We start from the raw sequence: 9734 nt of genomic DNA, 5'->3' as shown, positions 1-9734 counted from the left end.
CGTTGCTCGAAGTGTGGCCTGATATCCATCAGAATCACTGGGCTTGGGTTGAAGTAACGGGGTCCTCATTCATACCTTCTGGGGTCTCAACCCCAGACCCGTTATACCCAGGGTCAAAGCCCAGGAATCTGCATTTTTAACCAGACCCTGGTGCACAGGGAAGTTTAAGACCCCAGCAGAGAATTCAAGCCTGAACACGAGGATCCAATCCATTGTCAGGTTTAAAGCTCAGGAGCGATGTACAATTCCCCAAAGGGGGAAGGAGCAGAACTGTTTTCCTGGAAAAAGCCCATTTCTGCCTTCTGCAGCTCCCAGTCAGCAAGCCTGCTGCTGTTTCACATCTTGACTGCTGATCACTCACCCAAAATAACCTGCATGCAGCGTCTCACCAGCTGCAGCTCTCTCTGCAACCGCCTTAATTTAGCAGCCAGTCACATTTGGCTCCACAACAAAGGGGCTCTGGGAAGGGGCCCCTCCCTCATGGCCATCTGTTGTGGATTGAATAAAGTGCCCCCCAGATTCATGTCCCCCACCCGGAACCTCAGGATGTGACTTTATTGAAAATAAGGTATTTGCAGAGGCAATTACCAAAGATTAAGATGAGATCATCCTAGATTAGGGTGGGTCCTAAGTTCAGTGACTGATGTTCTTATAAGATCAGTCAAAGACAGACACACAGCAGTGGAGAAGGCCATGGGCAGAGGTAGGGGTGATGTCGCGACATACAAGTCAAAGAACACCAAAGATGCCAGGAGTCACTACAAGCTAAAAATAGATTCTTCCCTAGAAACTTCAGAGGGAACATAGCCCCGCCAACACCTTGATTTCAGACTTCCAGCCTCCAGAACTGTGAGAATAAATTTCTATGATTTTAAAGCCACCCAGTTTGTGGTCATTTGTTATAGCAGCTTTAGCAAGTTAATACGTCATCACTACCACAGACCGCCGCCCCAGTTCAGCCCCACTCCAGCCACGAAAGAAAGGACACCACACACACAAGCAGTTCTCCATGTTATGTGCTTTAATGTGGCCGGTTATGATCAGAGCTATTTTCTCCCAGCCAACACCTCTGAATTCTGCTAGACCTGTTTCCTACACAAGCCCTCCGTCCTCTGCTTGGAAGGCTATAATCCAAGATGGGTTGAGACTTTAGTAGTGATAAATAAATATTGGTCCCAGGGGCAGTGCCTGGCAGGTGGTACCACGAGGCCATTCCTGGGCTCCAGCCAAGGCTCAGGCTAGAAGGGTCACTGCAGCTTCATGCCACTCCGGCGCCGAGAGTCCTTCCGGGCAATGGGGCTGAAGTTCACAATCTCCTTGTAGATGTGCTCTGAGGAAGGCAGGGGGGTTCAGGGGGTGGTGGGTGCTGAGGGCAAGTGCCTGCCTCCCTCCCCCAACAGACATGGTGCAGAGCGGGCAACCTGCTCAGTGCAGGGAGAAAGAAGCACACGCAGGAGACAGTGTTTGCTCAGAGAGAAAGAGGCCACAGTCTCCAGGAGAAATGCCAGGGTCGCTGAGGCCAGGTGGGGAAACGAGGCCAGCAGAGGAGACAGAGACTGCAGGCTGGGGGCAGGGAGGCGCTGAGGTGCCTGGCCCTTACGCTTCCATTCGTCCACTGTGAGTTTCTCGCGTTCTAAGGAATCATCGAGCGGCTGCTGGGCCTCTGTCTCCTCCTCGGGGTCCCGGAAGGGCTCAAAGAAGGGGTGGGCGAGGGCCTGCGAGGCCGTCAGGCGCTTGTCCACGTCCAGCTCCAGCATCTTCTCCAGCAGGTCTGTGGCTGCCATCACGGAGTGTGAGCCTCATGCCCCAGGCCCGGGAGAACCCAGCCTGCCCGCCGGGACACAGACTGCAGGCCCCCCGAGACTCACCCTGGGGGCTGGCACGCGGGAAGAGCTGAGAGAAGTCCTTTTTGGGGCTTTGTGGCAAGGACTGGATGTAGGATTTGGCCTGGAAGACAGAAAAGCACCGAGTAATCCCCAGTTGTCAGTTTCTTGGGACTTAGGCCATAGGAGCTAGAGCAGGGACCCCAGAAAAGCCGCTGAGCAGGGCTGAGGGCTCAGGTCCGAATCCAAAGTGAGATAAAGGCAAGAGCCCTTGCCAGGGCAGAGGGGCGGTGTGGTGAGCCCACCTCCCTGACCCTGGTCAGCCAAGGGCACAGCCCCAGCCAGTCTGGGCCCATCTGCCACTCACCGCCTTGTCATTCAGTTTCTGCACAAACTCTGCGCCCGGCACCCCAGTCACTTTCAGGATCTGGGTCAGCTGGTCCAGGTCTTGGCAGCAAGTTAAGGCTCGGCCTCACTTGCTGGGTGGGTGGGGTGGTCTGGAGCCGCCCTTCCCGCTGCCCCTGCATCAGGCCCGCCCAGCAGGGTGGATCACCTGAGGCTCCAGACACTCACCTCCTCCTGCTTTCAGGAGGGGAGGTTCATCCTTCAGGACACAGGTGGGACTTCCTACCTGCCAGGATGGGTTAAGGGTCCCTCCCCACACATGCTCCTGCAGGCGCCCCCCTTCCCAGCCTCATCCCACTCCGCCACCTCCATGCATTTCTTTGTCTACTCTCCCCACTCCCTTGCATTCTGAGTTTGCCAGGGAGACCCCAGATCATCTCCCCAGTCCCTGTACAGCACAGGGAGGTGCTCGACTGGTGGGTGTGGTGCCAAAACATCAAGCATTTTCTGCAGGATGGTGGAATCACAGGTGACTGCTTTTCATCATTTTGCTTCTCTGCACTTTAAAATTACTCCACTGGGAAGCATGTGCCACTGTCACATTAAGAAAAAGAGATTTAAGTAATAAAGTGTCTGTTGAAGGAATGAATCCCTGGATGAAGACTGGCTTTTCCAGCAAAGGATACAATCTTTCCCCTTGAACAGCGTCTTCCCTGTCAGCATCTCTGCCATGATACAGCCCACAGACCAGATGTCCACTGCAGAGGGAGGGGGAGGAGGTGTCACCTGGACCGGCTGGCCAGGACCCGGCAGTCGGTCAACCCAGAGTCTCCAAGACAGGCTTGAGGAAGCCATCAGAGAAGACCCCCAGCCCGCTCCCCGGGGCAGCCGACCACTGACCAGTCTGGTTGTAACGCATCCAGCTGAGGATCACCTCAGGAGCCCGGTACCAACGGGTCACCACGTAGCCCGTCATCTCCACGTCCGTGTGCCGCGCCAGCCCAAAATCCAAGATCTACAGCTCGGGGCACAAAGAGAAAAGAACTCGCTGGGGAGACGGGGCTCCGGTGGGAGAGGGGCCCACCTGAGCCCAGGCTGGCCCTCCCTGGGCCCACTCACCTTCAGCTCACAGTCCTCATTCACAGCAAGGTTGCCCGGCTTCAGGTCCTAGAGGAGAGGAGAGATGGAGCGCTGGACGGAGGCAGAGACGAGGTGTCCCCACTTCACTGCCACCCAGCACGCAGCCCTGGCCAGGCCCCTGCCCCTTTCTCTGGGTGCCGGGCTCCTGTGCAGAGTGAGGGTTGGACCAGGTGTCCTCTAGGGTCCATCCAGCCCGAAAATGCTCCTGACTCTTGGAGCCTGAAACACCCAACTCAGCTTCACTGGTGACATTTTCCCAGAGTTCCCCGAAACACAGCAATTCTGAGCAGGCCTTCCTGGGCCAAGGCTGGGTCTGAAAACTCCCTATCCCGGGCTCCCCTTGGGCCATCTCCCCCCAGCTTCAAGAAGACCCCAGGGGTGGGCGGGGCCTTTGAGGATGTGGCAGAGAAAGCACTCACCCTGTGGACGACCCCAGCTGAGTGGATGTACTGTGTTGGGGAGAAGGAGGGAGAAGCGTGAGTGCAGAGTCTGGCTTTCACACCAGCTGTTTCAGGCTGGCTCAGAGACCGCCTCTGCCCTGTCATGGTGTGTTCACCCAACCCTTTGAGGCCTGGCCTCCCCCAGACCCCAGGTCTCAACACCCAGCCCCGCTCCTCTGCCCTCTGGTAGGCTCCCACCCACCTTAAGACCCTTGAGCATCTGATACACCAGGTACTGGATCTTGTCCTCACTGAACTCCATCCCCATGATCTTCTGCAGGTCCGTCTGCATGAAGGGCATCACCAGGTAGCTGCAAGGCATGAGGGCTTCTTGAACAGTCCCCAGCCCCACCCAGCCCCAAGTCCCAGCTCAGAGGAGGGGCACGAGGCTGGGGCAGAACAGAGGCCTTAGAGATGACCTTTGTGTGTGAGAAGAGCCAGCCCCACAATAGCCAGCCAAATCCCCAGGCAGTGGGCCTCCCAGCTTCTGGCTCCCAGCCTGGCCCTGGCGGCTGCCCTGTTGGCAGAGCTCAGGGTATTTCAGCTGGAGCTGTGTTCAGGAAAACCAAATGCAGCAGTGTTCCCGCTCTTCAAAGGTGTCCTCTCCTTGCCCTCCTCCACGCCCCACAGAAAGCCACTGCTGTGAGTTAGAAACATTTGCCAGTATTTCCTTCTGCTTCTGTACAAATATTTTCTCCCCACCTCAGAGGGTCATGAGCTGCCATGAAAATCCTCAAACATCCAAAAATGTCTCCCTTCCAAGAAGGAAACAATAAAACAGTTTCCAGGAGGGTGAAGAAGGAAGAAAGAGATAGTTGAACCATCACCCTCTCTTAATGGGATTGCAAAACAGGTCAAAGTCAGCAAAATGTAACTGCTACTCAAGGCAGTAACAGCAAAGTCCAGAACAAAAAAGGATAAAGATCTAGAAAGGAGTTAAAAAAAATAAAAGAATTTGGAGGCCATCTCCATGAGCCTGTGACTTCCGGTCTTCTTCCACCTGACTGCACCCCCTCCCACGCACTGGGACCCCCTGCTCCTTGCACAGGCTCCTCCCCACCTTCATATTTCACCTCTGCGTGGAAACTGATTCTTTTCAGCTGACAAACTCACTGACATCTTACAGTGCTACAACCACCCTCCCTTAACCTTATTTCTTTGAGTACCCCACTCCTTCTCTCTCCCTCCTGATCAAACTTCTAGAAAGAGTGGTCCTCACCTGTCCACCCCACTGCTTTAATGCCCAGTTCTCTGACAACAGGTTGTCTGTTCCTGCCCCACCAGCACAGCACACACACCCACGACTCCCTTTCTTTCTATTGGAACTTGCGCAAAGCTTGACACTCCCTCAAGATTCTCTGCGAATTCTCCCTCCGGTCAGGTGGTCTCAGCTCTCTGCCTGAGCATCCTCTTGTAACTTCTCTTTCATGTTGATATCTTAATCCACAGCAGGCCATCCCTGGGCTTCGGCTGTCATCCACCAGTGATTATTCTGGCCCAAATCCACATCCCTGGCCCAGACCTTCCTAAACTCTGGGTTTATTTGCTGATTAAACACTCGAATGTTCATAGGCTTTTAAAAAATGAAGTGTCCAAAGTGGAGTTCATTATCTTTCTCCTAAGATCTGTTCTTCCTTCACCTTGTATTCTGAGTAGGAACCTGGCATTCCCCTGACTCTCCTCGCCACTGCATCCCAAGGGATACAACACTCTGACCGTGCTGCCTGTCGATGGGTCTCAAGTCAGCTCTTGGGACCCCGTCACCTTGACTGCATTTAGACCAAGGTCTGGTTCTCCCCAGAGCTGTCCCTGCTCCTTTCTTGCTGCTGCCAGAGTGCATCCCCCAAATCCGATCTGACTACCTCACCTCGCTGCTCAATAGCCTCTATAGCCTTGAGGCTGCCTGTGGAATCAAGTCTGGACTCAGCCTAACTAAATCAGCCACTGCTTCACTGGCCACACTGCACTTCTCAGGGTGGCCCAGCCTCTTTCACACACACATCATGGCCCTGGTCCATGCAGTTCCTTCTCCTTGGCATGTCTTCAGCCCTTCTACCTCAGGCAAACATTGACTCATCCTTCAGGGCTGAGTTCAGGGTTACCTCCTCTGTGAAGCCCACTGAGGCAGCTGGCAGTCAGTTCCCGGCTCTACCCAGACTTAGAGCACTGACCACCACTGTCGGTATTCACCACTGTCCGTCCCGGAGGAGCTGGTCCACTTTAAATTCCCAACGCTAAGCCCAGCAGCTGGCATTGTAGGGAAAAAAATCCCTTCAATATCACTGCATTAAACTGAAAACAAAAGCATCCTAATAAAGAGAACTGCGGCTGCAGTTGAAATAGGACTGGGGAAAAAAATCCACCCTCTCAAAGTTTCCTAAATTTTAGCAGGTACTGCGCTAGCAAAGCTGTGCATTTAGCAACTAAATTTTCGTGTTCTGTGTAATTCTGACAAACATCCCTATTGGCCCGGGTGGCCAAGGCTTTGTGATCCTCGCTTCATTCTAGGAAGAGTCCTGAGGTCCAGACCCACACCTGCACCAGGACATGGCGAGGGAGGCTGATGCAAACCCTGTGGGGACTGGCACCGATGTTTCTGTGGTGTTAAGGCTGGGTAAAGTAAAGCAGATGAGCAGACAGCTCTGTGTCAGCTAGGCTCCGTAAAAAGTCCTTCCCACCTTTTCAGGCCAGCCATTCTCTCCACCCTGGGCTGGATCTCTCCCCAGCCCAAAGGCACACGGTCTCCTGGGTCAGGAAGCCCCGCCTTCGCCAGAAAAGAGAACCTGGACCCTCCTCGTACTTGCCCCCCAGTGGCAAGTAAGGCCTGCAAATAACCTGGAACCCGGCACAGTCCGACTCACAAGTCATGGAAGTTGCGCAGGGAGGAGGCTGGGGTGAAGACATCCAGGAGCCCGATGACCTAAAGAGAAGGTGGCCAGTGAGGGCCGGGCAGCCGCCGCGCCCCTCAGCACCTGTCCGCTGCGGCCCCAGGCCTGCACAGGACCACCTGCCCTTTCCTAGAACAGCACCTTCAGCAGGAGGCAGGTTCCCAGCCTTCTGGGAAGAAGCAGTAAAAGGGGCAGAGGTGGGAGAGGGATTCCCCCACCTGGGCTGGAATTTGCAGTGCACTGCGATGGAGAGTCAGGCTGGGATAAGGGATGGTGGACGTGTCTGTGCTCACTGACCCCAAGTCTGGTGCTCAGGACAGACAGCACAAACCGTCTCCGCTCAGACAGGGAACCTCGAGTGGGGAAGGGAATAGAAGAGGGGACAGAGAAGGGATCTTCCAGCCAGCAGGCTCCCTGTCCTTGACCTTGGGTCTCACCACATCCAACCCTGCCCGCCAAAGGGCTGATTCAGAGCTGGGGCGAGACTTTCCAGCTGGAGGCCATGGGGAGGAGCTGATCGAGGAGGAATGGGACCTAAAAATATGCACAGTGTTTTGAACTCATTGTTTTAAATGCTTGGGTTTCCCCATGTGGCTTAGTGGTAAAGAATCCACCTGCAATGCAGGAGCTGCAGGAGATGTGGGTTTGATCCCTGGGTCAGGAGGATCCCCTGGAGGAGGAAATGGCAACCTACTCCAGTATTCTTGCCTGGAGAATCCCATGGGCAGAGGAGTCTGGCGGGCTACAGTCCATGGGGTCGCAGAGTCGGACACAACTGAAGCGACTTAGCACATTTTTTAAAACGCTTGTCTGCCAATACAGGTATCCTGCAGCAAAGCCTAGGGGCCAGGTTCAGCACTGGGTCACTAGTTTCCTGGCTGTTTCAATCAGACAGGACAGTCTCAAGGTCAGGCTCCGGGGCCTGGAGCCAGGCTGTCTAGGGACAGATCCCAGCTCTGCCACTGACTAACCATATAATCTGTCTGTCTACGGCCATACCACCCTGAACGTGCCTGATCTCGTCTGATAATCCGTGAGTCTTTCTGTGCCTCAGTTTCTCTGTCTGTATAAGGGGGTAATGGTACTTATATGATACTGTGAGGATTAAACATTCTAGTTTCTGCAGAGTTCTTAAAACTGTGCCTGGCATATAAGTGCTCACAGGTTCCTATTATCCTTGTTGTAATTATGTGGAAACAACATTAACCAGGATACTAGGCACCAGGTCTTAGATCTAGAACAACTACGGAGTTCCTTGGTGCCCATTTCCTCATAACAGTGAGACACCAAGTTCATTCTGCTCCACTGCCAAAAATTCCTTTGCACCTTACCTGGGAAGTGGGCGGGGTGGGTCCTGGCACATAGTTTTAATAATCAGGTGAGGAACAAGGATCAGAGGAGCAGGGAGGAGGTTCCCTTTCTGCTGGCACTGTTGGGTCATCATCTTGGGGTAGCTTCCGTGTGTGCGCATGAGTGTGTGCACACACACGGAGGGGCCTGGTCAGGACCCTCTCTGGGGCTGCCCTCCCGTCCCTGCCTCCCTGAAGCAGCCCCCAGGCCCAGCTTACGTTCTCATGCTGCATGTGCTTCAGCAGCAGCAGCTCCCGATAAGCCCGCTTGGCAAAGATCTCGGACTGGAAGGGCCGGCTCAGCTTCTTGATGGCCACCTTCTCCCCTGACCGCTTGTCGATGGCTGAGCTGTAGGGTCAAAGGCAGGTCAGCAGGAAGCATGCCCCCCCACCCCACCCCAGCCCGAAGGCAGGCAGGGCTCCAGACCCTGGGAAGCATCTCCCAGGCCATCTGGGGAGCCACGGCCATCCTCACCCCAATCCCTCTGGGCCAGCAGTCTAAGCTGGGAGGAGTTGATGCCCACCACCTGGAATGTGAGTGAGTGAGCCCCTGAAAGCACAGTGGGTCTGGGAGAGCAAGGAGGGAGCAGGCAGGATCTGAGAGAGGTGCCCTGCACCAGGGTCAAACACAAGCTAATGTCAACAGGATCCTGAACAACTTGGCAAGTCAGTTCTTGTTTGCATCTCCGTGAACCCGTGTGTATTAAATAACAATCAATCGGGATTCAGCCAGATGAACTCTGGGGTCCCTTGTAAGTACTGGAGAAACAGACTCAGTCCTAATTCAACCCACAAAGACCCCCACCAAAAGCCAAAAGCGAGCTGGCGCCTGGGGCGGCCCCATGGCCAGCCTCCACAGCCCGAGGCTCCTACTCCACTTCGAGGTCCAGCCTTCTGCCTCCTCTAGTCCCAAGGCTCGGCCTGGGAAAAGCACTCGTGAAAGTCTTCCCAACCCGCAGGACTCTGGGCCTTGGGGTCCTTGATCAAAGGTGGTGGGCGCACAGCTTCGCGCGCCCAGCAGGTGAGGGGACACTGGAAGCGGATCCGGGAAGCGGGGGCATTGGCCGGGCTCTGGCTCTTGCGCCTGGGCGCCCACCAGCGGCCTGGCCCAATGCCCCAGGCGCCCCCGACGCCCCAGTGGCCGCGCAGGCGCGCGGGGGGGGGGGGTCTCACCACACGGAGCCATAGGCCCCGCTGCCTATGTGCGTCAGGGACACGTAGGTCTTGGGCAGCTCCCAGGCGGTCCTGTTGACGTCCTGCTTGTAGAAGCCCCTTCTCCGGGTGAAGCTCATCCCCGGCACTCGGTGTGGCGGCCCCAGCGCGGTCGCTGCGCTCGCGGCCGCCGGGCTCCCAGCACCTGGCCCCTGCCCGCGGTGCCCGCGGAGCCCGCCCCGGCCTCCCGCTCCTCCCCTGCGCGAGGGCGGGCCCCGTCCCGGCCACGCGTCCCACCTGCCGGCGCGCCCAGGTGCGCTGCGCGGCCACGCCCGGGCCTGCCCGGCCGCGGCTCCCCGGAGCCCCGGGTTTGCGCCGCGGTCGGCGCTCGGAACCCCGGCCACAGACCCGCGCGAAGCGGCAGGGGCGCCGCGGTGCAGGGGGTGGGGTGGGGGGCGATTCCCGCGGCTGCTGCGGTCGGGCTGGGGGCCCATTTGCCCGAGGGGCCCCCACGGAGGGCAGAAGACAGGAAGACAGCCTCCCAGCTGCTGCCAGCGGAGGATTCTGTAGGAAGATCTCGGAGATTTTGAAGACAAT

The 9734-nt window shown here is 56.4% G+C and overlaps 1 protein-coding gene across 1 annotated transcript; it reads right to left on the bottom strand.

The window, feature by feature from the left end:
- Positions 1 to 985: 985 nt before the first annotated feature.
- MAPK13 (mitogen-activated protein kinase 13) lies at positions 986 to 9396 on the bottom strand. Its single transcript, XM_055406819.2, has 12 exons — positions 9159 to 9396; positions 8205 to 8334; positions 6610 to 6668; positions 3951 to 4059; positions 3728 to 3757; positions 3288 to 3335; positions 3069 to 3183; positions 2855 to 2926; positions 2191 to 2270; positions 1869 to 1947; positions 1601 to 1777; positions 986 to 1330 (listed from the first exon to the last, which is right to left on the bottom strand). The coding sequence occupies exons 1-12, from the start codon at positions 9275 to 9277 to the stop codon at positions 1248 to 1250; spliced, it is 1101 nt and encodes a 366-aa protein (XP_055262794.1). The 5' UTR covers positions 9278 to 9396; the 3' UTR covers positions 986 to 1247.
- Between the last annotated feature and the right edge of the window lie 338 nt (positions 9397 to 9734).

This window comes from Moschus berezovskii, chromosome 23, assembly GCF_049115385.1.
Source record: "Moschus berezovskii isolate FMDL1 chromosome 23, NW_MosBer_1.0, whole genome shotgun sequence".
NCBI lineage: Eukaryota > Metazoa > Chordata > Mammalia > Artiodactyla > Moschidae > Moschus > Moschus berezovskii.
This window is presented reverse-complemented; position numbering and strand designations above follow the sequence as displayed.